Source organism: Kogia breviceps, chromosome 3 (genome assembly GCF_026419965.1).
Source record: "Kogia breviceps isolate mKogBre1 chromosome 3, mKogBre1 haplotype 1, whole genome shotgun sequence".
Taxonomy (NCBI): domain Eukaryota; kingdom Metazoa; phylum Chordata; class Mammalia; order Artiodactyla; family Physeteridae; genus Kogia; species Kogia breviceps.
The window spans coordinates 98,952,892-98,970,386 of NC_081312.1; the positions used below are offsets into that span (position 1 = coordinate 98,952,892).

A 17,495-nucleotide genomic window follows, 5' to 3' on the forward strand; every position below is an offset into this window, starting at 1 on the left:
TTCAGTCTTTACATGTCGTGTGTGTCTTGGGGAAGGGACAACAGGCTGGCAGTTGACATGGCTTTGAGTTTCTATTATTTGTTGGTTTTTGTCTCTCAGCATGATTTATTCTTTGGTTTTGCTGTTTGTCACTGACTAACTGAGGTCCTGTGGGTTAGTCCTAATTTTAGGAGTATTATGTCTCAGAACACTTGGAATTTTTCCCATCTTGCCTCACAGAAAACTCCGTGACCATCAGAAAAGAAGGAGGGAGGAGGGTCATTAGGAGGACTGGGAAGGCGTAGAGGGCTGATGGGAGGTTGATGGAACTGGGAGGTTGACACGCAAAGCTCTCCTCCCTTTATTTTTTCTCTGATATTTCTTCCTTTCTTTCTCTGCATTTCCCTCCTTCCTTCCTTTCTGTTTCTCTTTTTTTCCCCCTGGCTATGTACTATAAAAATACAATTCTGGAGCATGGGGTTGGATTCCCACCATGGGGACTGAGATGGAATTTCAAGTCACTCACCATAATTCATCTTTATAAATTAGAGAATTCTTATGAATAGAATAGGATGGAATGTGGTTTCATGTTTTCCTTCCCTAGGGACCCTGCCCAGTTTGGCAATAGGAAACTACATTAAGGGTGGGATTAGTTCTAGGAAGTGGATTTTTAGTCTAGCTGCACATCTAAGCCAAATATTATAGACAGTGCCTTAGTTATCTATGTTCATGAGCAATCAGGCAGTGGTGGGTAACTGAAGTCCCCAAATGTGCCAAAGACATACTTCTGCCTTTGTTTATCCTGATTATCCTCCTACTAGACTATCAAAGTGGATTTATTACTACTCATTTTACTCTTCTGTTTTCCATCAACAACATAGGCAGGGAGGCAACATGCTGCATGAAAAAAAAATGCTAGAGTAGGTGTTAGGAGACCTCAATTTTAGTCCTGTCGGTGTCCCTCACTAGACTGAGACATGGGCAAGTTATACAGCTTCTCAGGGCCCCAATTTCTTCCTGTAAAAGGGACAAAATAACCAACCTCCCAGGATGGCTCAGTGGCCCTGTAAAGTGTGACCTGGAGCTCGTGGTGCCTATGTCATAGAGCCCGTCCCCACGCATGTGAGCTGTTTGCACAGTACCCGGCACAGAGGAGCCCAACAAATGCCTGTCTGCTTTTCTTCCTTGTCCTGGAAGTACCAACAGATTGTATTAGTTTCCTAGGGCTGTCGTAACAAATAACCACAAACTTGGTGGCTTAAAGCAACAGAAATTTATTCCCTCACAGTTCTGGAGGCCTGAAGTTCAAAATCACGGTGTTGCCAGGGCTATGCTCCTTCCAGTAAGTAGGGGAGAATCCTCCTTGCTTTCAGCTTGTGGTGGCTCCCGGCCTGTGGCTGCAGCACCCCAGTCTCTGCCTCTCTGATCACATGACCTTTCTCCTCTGTGTCTTCTAAGGACACTTGTCATTGGATTTAAGGGCCACCCAGAAAGATGATCTCATCTCAAGACACTTAACCTAATTACGTCGACATTGACTCTTTTTCCAAATAAGGCCACATTTACAAGTTCTGGGGGTTAGGGTGTGGACATATACCTGTTGGGAAAGGCCACCATTCAGCCCACCACACACACTCTAGGGATTACTTTATATATCAAGACTATGGCCTGATTCGGCACATTTTTTTTACAATCACCCAGCGAATCCACCATCGGTTTGATATTAAATAAATCAGGGTATGTCAGGGAGGAGAAAAAAGAACAAAAGCTTGGTTTTTGTTTGCTGTGTTTTGTTTTATATTTATAACCCTTCTCTCCTGGGTTCCCAATTTAGTAGTGATGAGTTGAGTGTATTTGCTATTTGTGCGCCCATCTTCCTGCCTGCTGCTCACGTACTGGTGGTCAGGAAACTGCAGCCCTCCTGCCGCGGAAACTTCTGTCCTGCCCTCGCTCCACTGCATCTCCTGCTGGCTCCACTCACGTGACCCCTGACCTCTTGCCGTGGCTCTCTGAACATGGCGCCCATCGACTGGTGGGTCTGACATCCAGCTCTGGGCTTAAACCTCTGATTAGATGCTTGTTTGCTTCCTGGACTCCTCAGCTCTCTCACTCATCCTTCCAGTAGTCACTCCCTGAGCCTTTAGGAACCCAGCTTAAGCTATCAAGGTCATCCAGAGACCCCTCTGTGCCCTGGAATGTATTGAAGGAAGGTGGCCCCAATTAAACAAGCCCCATGGCTTCAGGGTAACTGAGTACCTGGGGGCAAGGACTCTACCCTGGGGCTGAGCCTTGCAGGGCTTTTAGTGACTATAGTGCCATTACAGTGGTGGCTTACTCTTTCTGAGCTCTCACCTCAGGCTCTTGGGGGGGTTTCCTCATCCACACCAGCCTCTGAAGTCATCTTAGCTCCATGTCTCCTTCCCATGTGCTGTGAAGGAGTTTAGCCTTATCGGGTTTGTTCCCCACAAAGCGGAAGACAATCCCTGTACCTTCTCACCTCTCAGGGGTATCGTGGGGACAGAGGAGTGTAACTGTGAAAGGTCTTCAAGCTCTTGGACCAAACAATGCTGATGAATCTCAATATCTTAAAAAAAAAAAAAAAAAAAAAAAAAAAAAAAAAAAAAAAAAGCCAAGGTAATCTGGAGGCAGTTATGCATGTCAGATGGAAGCCTGAGGTTCCCTGAAAAACCCACATTTTTTTTGAATTTTATTTTTTTATACAGCAAGTTCTTATTTGTTCTCTATTTTATACATATTGGTGTATAGATGTCAATCCCAATCTCTCAATTCATCACATCACCACCACCACCACCACCCCGCCACTTTCCCCCCTTGGTGTCCATACGTTTGTTCTCCACATCTCTGTCTCTATTTCTGCCTTGCAAACCGGTTCGTCTGTACTGTTTTTCTAGATTCCACATATATGCGTTAATATACGATATTTGGAAAAACCCACAGTTTTTAAGGAAAGTCATAGTGTTACTCGGTGTCCCAAGGGTAGGAAGGACATTCCAGGGGAAGGATCCAGAAGCGCAAGAGCAGCCATCAGCTGCGGGGAGAGCAGGCAGTGCTGGAGCTGCAGGTATTGGAGGCTGGGGACACTCGAGTCCAAACACTGCTGCAGCCACATGACTAGGGTAGGTCACAGGTCTCTGAACCTCAAGTGGGAAACCCTATCTCTAAAAGGTGAGAATGGTTGTAACCAGGGCTGCTGTGAGGACTAGAAATTATGGGTGTTATCTGGCACCAAGTGGGTGCCTGAATAATTACAGCCCCACCCAGACAGGCAGCCAGTCCCACCCCAGGGAGCCTCCCTAGGCTTGTCCTAGCTACATAAAGCTCTTTGCTGCTGGGCCAGGCCATTCGTGCAACCTGGGGTGCTTTTCTCCTTGTCCTCAGGACCTAGCTCAACATTGGTATATACCTGGTGCTCAGAGCCTGTCTGCATCATGAAGGAACACAGTGTACCCACGCTTAGCAACCTGCTTGGCATGGTAGGTCTCTGTGAAATGACCAGTTAAGTGAATGGGGGTGTAGAGTCACCCTCGGGATAGAACTTTAAAACTTTCTGACGTTTTTAATCTCCTGATTCATCTTGGAAGCAGGAAAGGTTATCATTTATGGATTTAACAAGTATGTGTTTAGTGCTAGCTCTCTGCTTTGCACGTGGACATCCTGACTTAAATCTCCTTACAGCCCTGTGAAGTAGGTAGGTACCATCCCTCTTTAGAACACAGAGCGCTTCAGAAACCTCCCAGTCACACCGGTAGAAGAGGTGGCACGGGTGTGACTTCAGGCATCTGGTTCTAGAGCAGGGACTCTAAATCCTGGAGTTGTGTTGCCTTTACTGCATGGAGACACTGGGACATGGCTTCCTCAGCGGCTTAAGGGAAGCCCTGTCCTTCTAGCCTGGACCCTAAGGACCAGAGGGGTAAGCCCCAGTTAGGAGGTGAGGGCACCACACTGAGCTCTCCAAGGCCATGCCCCCCCCCCCCCCCCCAAAGCCAGGACCACATACAATTTTGGTGAGCCCTATGCACTCCGGCCTTTGTGTGTCCCTTCCTTTATTAAAATATATGTGTGTGTGTATATATGTATGTGTGTGTGTGTGTGTGTACACACATATGTATATATGTGTATCTATATGTATACACATACGCTATATATACTCATTCATTCTATTTTATGACTGCGTCTGCGTCTGTATGAAGACAAGTATAAGCCAGGCCGGATTCTATTTTGTTTCTCAGATCTTAACACAGGCCCTGTGCCAACTTGTGCCTAATGTTTAAGCCTTGCGGGTTATCCAGAGCCTCTGCGAGTGAAGCAGGAGCGGGTGTTGCGGTCCCATAACCGGCCTCTGTCTCCACAGGTCCCGCAACGGATGGCGGTGGCCGAAGGCGCTCCCGAGGACGCCGGCGGCGGAGGCGCCCCGGGCGTGTGGGGCGCCTGGGGCCCCTGGTCCGCCTGCTCGCGCAGCTGCAGCGGCGGCGTCATGGAGCAGACGCGACCCTGCCTGCCCGGCTCGTACCGCGCACGCGGCGGACCGCCGCCCGGAGCCCCCGCGCGCGCCTTCGCAGGCCACGTGGTGTCAGCCGTGCGTACGTCGGTGCCGCTGCACCGGAGCCGTGAGGAGCCACGCGCCCCCGCCAGCCTCAACTCCAGCCGCCAGGGTCCGGCGCAGCGAGGCAGCCGGCACCCGCAGGCCCGGACCCGCGAACCCACGGTGGAGAGAAGGTACAGGCCCTCCCGGCCCCCGCGCGCCTGCCCGCCCGCCACCATCCCTGTCCCTGTTCCTGCCCAGATGTGCCGCGCGCGCCTCTCTTCATGCTAGATTGCGCGGTTAATGCCTTGCTTCTGCCAGAGGGGGAGGACTCTTGGCTCCACAGATCTCCTTCCATCCTTTGTTTATTTTGCAGCCTTTTAAAGCATTGAGGCCACTCCCACCCCCTCTGAATTGCCTTCAAAGTGAAGCTGAGTTTCAGAATGCCTTTAGGCTCAACCTTAGGCAGGCCCTGCGGAGGGTACGGAGCCCGGAGACGGCTGTCCTAGTGCTCCCCTAGTGCTGGGGGAAAGGGAGGTTCCTGGCCGCAGGATGTGTGGATTTGAGCTGAGGACACAAAACAAGGGGCCTTTTAACCCAAGAGCTGACATGAGTTTGGAATCCTTGAACAAGTTAAGTGTCCGGGGTCTAACTTGCTCCCAGGCTGTAGGTTTCGGATTCTATGAACTTTTCTACAAAGTTTCTCCAAAGTATTTTGAGTGAACACACAACTTTGATGATATGTCTAATTAAAGACCTGGACATTTTTTATAGTCTTAATAAAATATGAACTCCAGAAATGGCATACTGGCATCAGAATAGTTGTATAGCTCTCAAAAGCCTCGGGTGGCTAGGCTAGCATAAATATGCCAAAGTAGACAGTGCCCGTGGAAAGGTAGATTTTTTTTTTTTTTTTTTTTGCGGTGTGCGGGCCTCTCACTGCTGCGACCTCTCCCGCCGCGGAGCACAGGCTCCAGACGCGCAGGCCCAGCGGCCATGGCTCACGGGCCCAGCCGCTCCGCGGCATGTGGGATCCTCCCGGACCAGGGCACGAACCCGTGTCCCCTGCATCGGCAGGCGGACTCTCAACCACTGCGCCACCAGGGAAGCCCAGGAAAGGTAGATTGAATGTAGAGTCTAGGAAGAGCTTGGCCGTGAATTAATCAACCAACATCGACAGATTATTCAGCATCCATTCAGCAGTACTTGTTGGACGCCCGAAGTCCATGATAGATTCTGAGAGAATATTCATTGGAAAGCAGTAACAATAACAACGAACATTTACAGGAAGAACAAAAAGTGTAAGCTATGCTCGCTGTGCTTAAGAAATACATAATTTAGTGGCGAAGCCAAATTAATGCCCATCCCAAGCAGGGCACAAACATATCAGGTGGGTAGCCTTGCAGTTCAGACACTAGCACTGACGGCCACCCTTCCCCACTGTGGCTAACGCTGCCTGAATCCTTCTCAGCTGCCAGCCACCTGGAGGTGGAGAGGAGGTGCAACCCATCCACCCTTGCCAGCCACACACACTCTCTTGACCTGGTCATTGGGAGTTTGGAGAGAGAGGATCATTTCACAGAGAAGGTGCTTTGGCCGAATTCTGAATGATAAATCAAATCTGAGTTGATAGAAGGGAGAGTTTTGAGGACTGGCATGGCATGTCAGTGGGAGAATAAAAGAGAGACCAGCTGGGAGAGGATGATTCCTTCTTTCTCTCTTCCTGCGTATAGACCCGAGGACCCTCCAATGTCACTCTGGGACTGAGGGGCTGCTACTCCTAAAGCAAAGGGTTTGACCTGTGTTTTCTCTCTTCATCCTGACCATAATAACATAGCTCCCCAGTCCCTTATCTGAAATGCTTATGGCCACTACATTTTATAATTCAGAACTGTTCACAGTTTAGAAAGGTATTTTTAGGGCAGATTTCACATGTGAATGACATTCCTTCCGTGGCATGGGGCAGCATCCCATCACCAAACACATAATTACTGCTGCAGTGAAACATACGAGCGTTCACATCAGCTAGGATAAAATAAAAGACCATAAAAAGCTTTATGTCCCTTAAGGTGAGGTTTGCTGCCCAATTAGTTTTGCCACCACACTGAGAAAAATGTAACAAGAAAAGGAAAGACAAGGGACTTCCCAGGTGGTCCAGTGGTAAAGAATCCGCCTTCTAATGCAGGGGACGCAGGTTTGATCCCTGGTTGGGGCTCTAAGATCCCACATGCTGCGGGCAACTAAGCCCACGCGCCACAACTATTGAGCTCCTGCGCCTCAACTAGAGAGCCCGTGTGTTGCAAACCACAGAGCCCACACGCCCTGGAGCCAGTGCGTCACAACTAGAGAGAGAAAACCTGCACTCTGCAACTAGAGAGAAGCCCGAGTCTGCAATGAAGAGACCGCATGCTGTAAGGAAAGATCCCGCATGCCTCAACGAAGATCCCGTGTGCCGCAACTAAGACCTGACACAGCCAAAAAGATAAGGAAAAATAAATAAATTTTAAAAATAAATATTAAGAAAAGGAAAGACAAAAACTTGGTTTTCAAAACTTTTGGTTTCAGAATTGCAGATTTATAACAGCTAAAGTTTATTGACTGCCTATTCTGTACCAGGCACTGTTCTTGTCCCTTTGCACTGACAGTCCTATGAGATAGAAGCCAATATCATCCGCATTTTAGAGGTGAGGAAACAGAGTCTCAGAGAAGGGGAGTAACTTGCCCAAGGCCACACAGCTAGTCTTCGAAGAGTTAGGATTGGAACCCAGGCAGTCCTGGCTCTAAGGACCTAATGAAGTATTGAAGTATTGTTACACATGGGGATCTAAGGCCCTAAGAGGCCTAATGACTGCTTAGATTCCTAGAGCCATGGGAAAGCTGAGATTTGAAGGTGCTGCTGATTCCCAGATCCCTGGAGTACTAGGGACTTCTCTTCCAGCCTCTGTGGTTGAGAACCAACCTAGGAGAGCTGCCTAGGGAACAGGCTCAAGTTGGCTGCGGGCCTGGGCTGCAGACATTCCAGCCCATGTGTTTTGGCAGCAGGAATTTTTTTTTTCTTCTAACTTATTGACAAGGGGCCAGTTACTGTTTACTATGAAATTCCTACAAGTTTCTATCATGCTCTTGTAATTTGACAGTTTTAGATGAAACACTCCAAATATTAGCCTGGAAGACCTGCACTGCTGACAAATGTCTAGCTCTTCCTGGCTGATGAAAATCACATTTGCTTATATTTATTAGTCATTAGGAACTTGCATAGTGTATGTGACCCCAGAAGAAATGTCAGTGTGTTCTCTGGATGGCTGTCTACCCCATTCTCTGTTTCAGGTTTGAGATTTGAGGCAAAGGGCTATCGGGAGCTTAGATGTTTAAGAAACTGTTAGGTTGTTATACTAGGCAACTGAAAACCTAGTTGGAGCCAGATAAAAAATAAAACAAAATAATTCAACCTTCTAACAAATATTTATTAAGCATCTACTATGTTGTAAGGCCCTGGACAGACACAAAGGTATAAAAACCAGGTGAGGGATCCTCCAGGCTCTTACTGACAGGCTAGAGCAGCTGTTTGCAAACTTAACTATTTTCTGAAGCATAAGAATCCTTTCTGCAAAATCAGCCTTAGGTAGAGGCTCAGTCTGTCACACAGACAAAAGATGAGCTGCTCTGGTAGAAGCCTCAGATGCATTGCTATAGAAACCCAGGGTCTAGATCCAAATGCAGCAATGGTTTTCAACCTTGGTTGACCATCAGAATCCTTTGCCCATCTTTTAGAAGTCTTGACACCCTGGTCACATCCCAAGTGAACATCTGGATCTCTAAAGGTTGTGCTTGTAGATCTGTATAATTCCAATCCAGCCAAGGTTGGAAGCCATTGATCTGGAAGTATCTCTTTGGAACCTCAAGGCTCTGTGGAAAGTAATTTTGGAATCAGTCTTGTCCAGCGGAATTTTCCAGGTTTGGCGAGAATGTATCAGAATCACTTGCAGTGGGGTGGGGAGGCTTGTTAAAAGTAGAGTTGCCCAGTCTCCACTATCTCCCCTGCCTGATGGGGATTCTGTTCTGTAGATTTGTACTGTGACGTGGGTAGCTTTATTTTAAATGATTCTGATATGCTCCAGAGTTTGAGAACCACTGCTCTAGAAGGTTGGAAAAGACATGTCTGTAAATGCCTTCCAGATAAGGCAGTGGGCTGAAATAGTAATCGTAATGATAATGGCTACCATTTTGGATCATTCTCGTGTACAGGCACTATATCAAATGCACTGTAACGTTTACAGTTCACACAGCCCTATGAGGCCGATGCAGACATTCACATTTTACAGATGAGGAAGCAGACTCAGAGGAATGAAGTGACTCCCTCAAGATAACCCACTTCAGAAGCAACAGAACCAGAGTTTGAAGTAGGTCTGTCAGAGTCCAGCACTAAAGTTCTTTTCTCTGAAATGAGTATTTTTGAAATGGGTATTTTGAAAGTGAGGCTGCTCACTTCCAGCAGGTGTGGTCCAGAGAAGCTGCTCGGAGGTTGGATAGCTTGAGACACGTCTGGAAAAGTGGATGGGATTTGGTCGCCAAGGTTTAAAATGAACTGCATCTTTTCCTTGCAGTGTTCAGCTCTCTTACCCAGGGAAATCTTTGCATTTAGTCCTGGGTACCAGGGCAGTTCAAAAAAAATTGGAAGCCATGGTCCTTGTCCTCGACAGCCTGACAGTGAGGTAGTGGATAAGTGGCAAACTCACAAAACGCTACAAGGGCCAGAAAGCAGTAGACATGTGGCCAGAGTTCAGGAAGATGGGAAATCTTTGTGGCATGGAACAGTCAGGGAATACTGCACAGAACAGGTAGGATTTGAACCTAACCTTGATGAATAAATAGAATTTACTTGTCTGGAATAGATCTGGAAACTTCTTGAGTCCACTTGCTTCCACATCAGACTTTTGTCTCATTAAAACATGCACATTCACACTCTAAAAAAAACCTTAGCAATCATGTCAGTACTGATTGGAGCTCTCCCGAGGATCCTAAAGGTATTTAACCTCTCTGGGGCTTCGTCTTTCAAATAAGGATAATAATACTATTTATCATATGGGATTGTTGAGAAATTAAATGAAATAATATATTGTCTGGTCCATAGTAGGTGCTCAATAAATTGTAGCTTTAATGCCATTATGAATTTAGAGGCTGAGCGGTAGTGTGTTGGAGAGTTCCAGTTGGAACTCTTACTCTGCAGGAAGGATCAGGTGGAGAACTAGGACCACAGAGGAAGACAGGGAGTCGGGAACTGAGGACTAGTCCAGGAGGGCAGGACTCTGGGCAGCACAGCCTGGGTGCAGCCAGGATCCCGGGGCCTGGGCACCCTTCCCTGTGCCCTTTCCTGATGTAGCCTGCTCGGAAAAGGCCTCCACAAAGGTGGCCTTCCCTGGCATTTCGTCAGAGCAGTGGCAGCCCGGGGAGGCTCAGGCCTGGGGGACTGCAGCCTGCAGGTCTTGGCCAACAGATTCCAGAAGCATTGCACCAAGTCCTACCTCTCTCCATGTCCAAGGCTAAAGGGAGAGGGGCGGGCGGGGGAGGCATTTAGGTGAGTTGGGCAGCAGTGCAGCAACTCACACCTGTGAAATTAAAGACATTCCTCAGTAGGAGAGGCTTCCCCCTCGATTTCTGGAAAAGGGTACCCGCAGACTGGAGGGAGGCCCAAGGAGCCCCTGCTATGGTAGGACCTTCCCGTTTGTAATAGCAAAACCAAACAGATTTCCCATTCCCGAAATGTCTAGTGACGGCGGCACTCAAAAAGAGGTCCTGGGCTTCCCTGGTGGCGCAGTGGTTGAGAATCCGCCTGCCGATGCAGGGGTCACGGGTTCGTGCCCCGGTCCGGGAAGATCCCACATGCCGCGGAGCGGCTGGGCCCGTGAGCCACGGCTGCTGAGCCTGCGCGTCCGGAGCCTGTGCTCCGCAAAGGGAGAGGCCACAACAGTGAGAGGCCCGCCTACCACAAAAAAAAAAAAAAAAAAAAAAAGAGGTCCTGCTGCCCGGAGTTCAAGTACATAAGCTTACAGAACCTGTTGCAAATACCTGCTGGCCAGTTTCATTCAGCTTCCACAAAGACAGGAAATGAGAGCAGCATCCACTACTCTTTGAGGACCACTTCAGGTACCTTTGTCCTCGCTCTCGTTGCCAAAGAGCCCGCTAACGGGCTCTAACATTCCTCCCCGTGAGCCAGTTTTCCTGATCATTATGCGTGTGAATCAGCTGGGGAATCTGGGGAATGGGATGCTTGATGGCTTTAATACAGAGATGTTCAAGATAGGGAATGCCGCCCCCCCCCCCGCCCCCCCCAGTGGGCATTGCCAAGTTGAAAACTGTCATCTACTGGAGACCATTGTAGGAGCCTGGGGCTGGAAATTCACAGCTGTGAAAATCATGGTCATTGTTTCCATTGGGTGGAGCATGTCATATCCGTCAGGTGTGAGAAAGAGGTTGTAGAGGGTGGGCTTCCCAGAGCCTCCGAGCAAGTAGAGTGAAGTTTCCTTTGGGAGGTAGTCTGGCTGGATCAGCCATTCTGTTGCCCAGGCTGTGCAGACTGCTCTCAGCAGCAGCCTGTGGTCAGTTCTCAATTTTTTTTTTTTTCTTTGAAATATAGGTCTTTATTTGTTGTCAGTCTTCTAACGAGACCTTCTGATGACAGGGGGCACGGGAGCTCACCCATCCTGAGAGGCTGCAAATTGCATGACGGTGAAGAACTCAGCTCTGGTGTTGACGGGTCTGGGTTCTCTGCCCAGTTCTGCCCCTTGCTTGCTGTGTGTCCTGCTGACACCGCTTAACTTTTCCCTGATGAGGCTAATAACACACCTGCTTTGTTGGGTTGCTGTGAATTGGATAATTCATACAAAGTGTTTAGCATAGTGCAGGGGCTACTCGTAAGCCCTCAGTAAAGGTGTCAGAATGCCTTCCACATGCCAGGCACATTGGCAGGCGTTTTATATGTGGCATTTTATCATATCTTCATCCCATTTTTGTGGGGCAGACTTATATTGTTCCATTTGTGGTAGACAAACTCGAGGGTCAAAGAGAAAATGTCAAGTTCAGGGTCACACAGAAGGAAGGCAAGAGAATCAGGGTTTAAACCCATCTGTACGTACCATGTTCATCTCAGACTTGCCCTTCTAGAGAGCCGTTTTCAAAGTTAAAGGTAACACTCACGAATTAAGCTAAGTTTGATAAATTAATACTTCTCTGTTTGAGATGAAAGACAAAAATTTTCTCCAATACTTACCCCATATATAACATGGACATAGATATAGATATAGATGATATAGATATAGTAACACTGAAACCATCTCCACCATGAACTCCAAAGTCTGTGTGGGATCCCAGGAGAAATACCAACTAGCCACAGTCAACAGCTGGCCATGCAAAACTTTCACATGAAGGTATTTGCTTTTAAAGGCTGCCTCTGGATCCCAGGGCTTAATTAATAGAGATGACCTGGGCATTACCTGTTGTGTTTAGTTTTCATTTTAATTCAGTCAGCATTCCTGTGTATTTGCTGTGACCCAGGCCCTGTGCGAAACACAGAAGGGATAGACAGGTGAAGGAGGTGTGGTTTTCAAGGACCTCCACGCCTAATAAGGAAACAGCTCAGGCATAACCACCAGAATGCAGTGTAGTGAGTATTCTACCTGTGGGGTGGGCCGAGGGCTGTGGGAACACAGAGGTGGAGCTAATTCTTGGGGAATTAGGATGATTTGGTTGGTGGAAGTCCTTCCTTGCAGGGTGAGTTTCGCATTACTCAGGGGGGAAAGAGCCGGGGAGTCGTTGGTATGGATGGGAGATGGCAGCGGTTTGGTGACACAAGAGGAACAAGAAAGTCTCCTTGTCCTCAAGGAGTGGATGCTGGTCGGGTGGGAGAGGAAGACGAGCAAGCAGACATTTACAAGACCAAGTGCTCTCTTAAGAGGGATGCTCAGGGTGTGAGGAAGGAAGGGAGGGGAAGAAGCAGGACCAGGGAGCCAGAGAAACCTTCAGAGAAGCAGTGATGACTGAGCTGAGCTCTGGAGAAGGATTTTAGCAGAGAGGAGGGCATTCCCCAAAAAAACAAACTGCGAGGGCTGACCCCTGGAGGCAAGGTGAGCCTGTCCTGTTCTGGAAGTTCTAAATGGTCTGATGGGGCTGGAGCATAGGCTGTATATGAAGGTGTGTGCAAGCGAGACCAGGAAAGTCCACAGGCTCCTTTCCAAGGAGGGATTATCAAGCGGTCCTAAGGGGATTGAAATAGAATTTCTTCGAGAGAGGCAGTCCCCGTAAACATGGATAACCAACGCTTTTTCATCTTAAAGCAAGATGATGTCTCCATTGTATACTTGGTCTAAATCTCTTCTTAATGCCCTTGTGATTTTACAAGTATTTGGCTCTGCTACTCTCCTGCCCCAGCCCCGTCTCCGTAAAGCTCATGAAGCTGGGGTTTACTGCCTGGGAGCTTGGGCTTGATCCTTGAGTTTTGCAGTAGGTGTTTTCGTAGTTTCCTATTGATGCTGTAACACTGACCACAAATTTGGTGGCTTAAAACAGCCCAAATTTATTCTCTTACAGACTGGAAGTCTAAAATCACGGTGTCGGTAGGGCTATGTTCCTTCTTGGGGCTTCAGGGGAGGATTTGTTTCCTTCCCTTTTCCAGCTTGTGGAGTCGACCTGCCTTCCTTGGCCAGAGGGCTTTTCCTCCCATCACTCCACCCTCGTGCCTCTGTCATCTCACCTTCTCTAACTCTGATCCACCCGATCTCCTCCTTACAAGGACCCTTGTGAATACACGGCACCCACTCAGATAATCCAGGATAATCTCCTCATTTCAAAATCCTTAATCACATCTGCAAAATCCCTTTGCCACTAAGGTAACATTCACGTGTTCCGGGGATTAGGATGTGGGCATCTTGGGGTTGGGGAGGGGGGAGCATCATCCAGCCTACCATAATGTACTTGTGTTTGGGGGGGGCCTTAAGAATACCCTAGTAATAGGACAGTTTCTGTGCTAGCAGGACCACCAGCCACTTCCCCACATCATGTCTGGTAATCGTCTATGGGAAATTCAGCAGTGCCATTTCCCAGTAAAAAGAAGAGGAAAAACCACACATCCCCCGTTGCGCTCTTCTGTGCTCTGCTTTGGACCTGCAGTGTTAATCAAGGACGGTGATAATGAATTTAAAGATAATAGAGGCCCAAGGCAGCTGGCGTAGAATAAAGAGCTCTGTATTCCAGTCCAGAGTCCAGGGTCCAGTCCCCAGCTCTCATGAACGCTTTGATCATGGGGAAGTCACCACCTTTCTCTGAGCCTTAGTTTACATGTTTGTAAAACAAAGGGATTTTATCCATTCATTACGGTCTCTTGCCTGATATTGATGTGTTATTGAGGTCCCATTGCTCTTTTAGATGCTCCCACCAGCCTTCTGCTGTCCCAAGTGATGGAAAGATGCTGTGGCTGGGAGACACAGCTCTCAGACCTGTTTTCCCACACGCTCTGGAATGTGATGGCTTTTTTTCTCTCTAGAACAGAGGGTTACGATGCATCCACATCGTAACCCTCTCTTCAGACTTCTGCCCCATCACATGAGTTTTTCTTAAAAGTGCTGTCCATTTGTCTGACCTCCTCTTCTTGGTCTCCCCCTGGGCTTTGGCCCTTTTCTGTTGGAAGCACTGGCAGTTCTTACCTTGGAAAAGCCCTGGGCTGGGAGTCATTAGACCCCACTTCCTGTCTCATGGCCATGATTTGCTAGCTGGATGACCTCTGGGAATCAATCTAATCTATAAAATCTGGATAATTATTTGTCCTCTGTCTTCCATACAGGCCTGCTGAGAGGGTCAGATGAGGTAACAGCTGTAAAAGTACTTTTAAAATATAAGACACTGTTCAAAACCAACATGGCTTGATTATTTTATTATCATTGACCAGATCACCTTTGCGTTTTAGAGCCTTGAGTCTTTTTCTGTAATTTCTAGCCTATGTGTGTACATGCATGTGTGTGTGTATGCATGTAGTCTAGGTATGTGTGTGCATGTGTGTGTTTTTTGCTTGAAAGGTCTTTTCATTTCGAAACAGGACAGACAGGATCAGGCCTAGGTCACAGGCTGTCCCATCCTTCCCCACCTCCCCAGGGAACTGTCTCTGGCTTGTGGGTAAGAATCATTTGTTTTTTTAGCTCCTCCTTTCCTGCCCACTTTCTTGGCGGCCATTTGCATTTCATCATTAATAACTCTGGAGCAATATGTTATTTTTCTGTCCTGAGGGGCCCTGGAGCCAAGTGGGCGCCTTCATGATGCTGGATAGCAAATTTTGCTGTTAATTAAACTTCACGAGGCCACATGCCATTTTCTTGACCCTCCATCGAAACCTAGGGAGTCTTGTTACATACAGGCAAGAAACCACATGGCAAGAGAAGGGAAAGCTTTGGCATTGTCTGTGTTTCTCCTTGGAAAAACTCCCTGGTGATCCTGGGCAGTTAGCAGAGAAAGCAGGTACATCTGTTTGAAATGCCTACTCTGTGTTTTTGTTGTTGTTTGTTTTCTGCCTGCAAGGAAAGTTTTGTTTCTTTACCTTCTTTTGAAGCAGGATTTCTACTTAGTCCCTGAATTGTTTGACAAGAAGTTACCTGTTGATGCTAACCAGATAAATGGTGTTTTAATATACTTCGGTTTCTAAATCTGAAACCTCAGCATTTGTAGCAGAGCCGGGCTCACTGGTGTGTACACTTCTGCCTGTAGGTTAGGAAAGGTTGGAGCCAGATTTTAAGCCTGAGCGACTCTGCTTGCAGACAAGGCTCCAAAGAGCCCTTGTTCCTCTCTTGTGGCATTTCATTAAGTGTCAGAAGTGTTTCATTAGTTATCAGAACAAAGATCACATTTGCCATAAGAATGCTGCTCTGAACCTCCTCCAAGTCATTCATAACTCCGGGTTCCAGAAGAGAGATGATGGGCTCTGGAAAAAGCCAGACAACAATATGTGTACCCCAAAAAGTGGGTCTCCACCTTGCATCTGGGACCCCTAGGGCTTCTCCTTGGATGCATGCCTGGTGGCAGTCAGAGATGCCTTCGTGTAAGGATGGGAGGGGGGACACATCCTGTACGTGTGGGGTTACTGTCATTTCCTTTACTCACCCCCTCCCTGCACAAATTGCTAATTCAGTCGTAGTGAAGACCACCATTTTTATAGCACCTACTATGTGCCATATCAGTCGCATGTGTATTTCAGCCTTAAGCAGCCCCATCTTGCAGTTGAGAACACTGAGCTGAGGTAGAAAAATCCCCCGCGTCCTGCTCCTGTAAGGGGCGGAGTGGATCTGAGTGCAGTGTCGCCTGACCCCAGCCTCCCCACCCTTCCTACTCCGAGCCTATAAAGTGGATCCAGGTAACTTACCTGTGAGAGAGTTTGGGGTATAAATGTTGTGGCCTCAACTGTTGGTTTTCATGGCAAAGTACTAACAGCCCCTCAAGGGTTTTTTGAGTCCTCGCTTTCTCATCCATCCATAGACCCTTTCCTGGGCATATTGTTCTTTTAGCTCATCTCTGTTAATAGTAACAAGGGCAACCATAACCGATGTTTATTGAGGGTTTACTGTGTGTAACAGGCTGAATAACAACCCCCCCACCCCCCATCCAAAGGTATCAAGTCCTGTTCCCTGGAGCCTGAAAATGCTAACTTACCTAAAAAAAAAAAAAAAAAAAAAAGACTTTGCAGATGTAATGAAGGATCTTGAGATGGGGAGATTATCCTACATTATACAGGTGTAGGCCCTAAATGCAACCATGAGTGTCATTATAAGAGACAGGCAGAGAGAGATTTGACATCCAGACACACAGAGGAGAAGGGGATATGAAGACAGAAGAGAGAGAGATTTGAAGGTGCTGGTCTTAAAAATTGGAGTGATGGGGCCACAAGCCAAGGAATGCTGGCAGCCACCAGAAGCTGGAAGAGCAAGAAAATAAGAGTCTCCCCTAGAGCCTCCTGAGGGAGCACAGCTCTGACAACAGCTTCATTTCAGTCCATTGATACTGATTTTGAACTTCTGGGCTTCAGAACTATGAGAGAATAAATTTCTGCTGTTTTAAGCCACCAAGTTGGTGGTAGTCTGTACGGCAGCTACAGGAAACTAATGCACCATGTTGAAGGCTTTGAGCTAAACCTCTAAGGACTCTTCTTGCATAAAGTAATCCATATTATCCTTTTTTTTTTTTTTTTTAAATACGAGAAGAACTCTGCACTTAGATGAAGTGATGAGCCTTGGGGCCCAGAGCTAGTAGGTTGTAGAACAGGGATTTGAACCAGAGTTTGGCTCTAACCCTCTGCTTTTAATCACTGTGTTGTTCTCTCTTCCTGTCCTCTAGACTTATTTCTTGGCTTAATGCCCCCTACGTCAGGCCTAGGTCAAGATCAGACCTTGCCCCAGAGCCTTCCTTTTCCTCTTTACAGTCTGACTTCCAGGCATGCATTATTTTCTTTTTTCCCTCATGAATCTTTTTCCTATAGAAGCATTTAGTCCTCCGTGGGCCTTGTGGATCCAGCAGCAGTTAGCTGAGATTTCCTTTTCCTTGGTGATTAGATCACATGGGCTAGTGCTGAAAATGTTTTCTTTCTGGATTTGGAGGGAAACAGTAATTTCCCCCACCCTGTTTTCCAATAAATGCTCATTCCAAACAGTCCTTCCCTTTAATCCTTTGTGAGTGGCATTTGTTATTTATAATAAGCTGTGCTCCACTGCAGCTGTTTAAGCTCCTTAAGAGCTTACCATTCATTCATTCAGTAACATTTGTTAATATCTCAGTTATATCCATTCACACAGACTTTCTAGCTTGGAAGGTTGTTTAATATTTTTTAGACTCAGTTTCCTTAGGTATGAAATAGGAATAATGACCTACTTTACTGTTTGCAGGGTTAAATGGATAACATGCATAAAACGTTTGGCAGGTGTTCAATAAATTACTGTGATCTGAA

General features: G+C 47.3%; 1 protein-coding gene across 1 annotated transcript in view; it reads left to right on the plus strand.

Annotated features, from left to right (window-relative positions):
* The window catches only part of THSD4 (thrombospondin type 1 domain containing 4), a 556,774-nt gene that overhangs the window by 55,209 nt on the left and 484,070 nt on the right, over positions 1–17,495 (plus strand). The window contains exon 3 of the mRNA XM_059055985.2: positions 4,352–4,716. Within this exon, the coding sequence (XP_058911968.1) occupies positions 4,352–4,716 (365 nt within the window). The remainder of the gene's footprint in view (positions 1–4,351; positions 4,717–17,495) is intronic.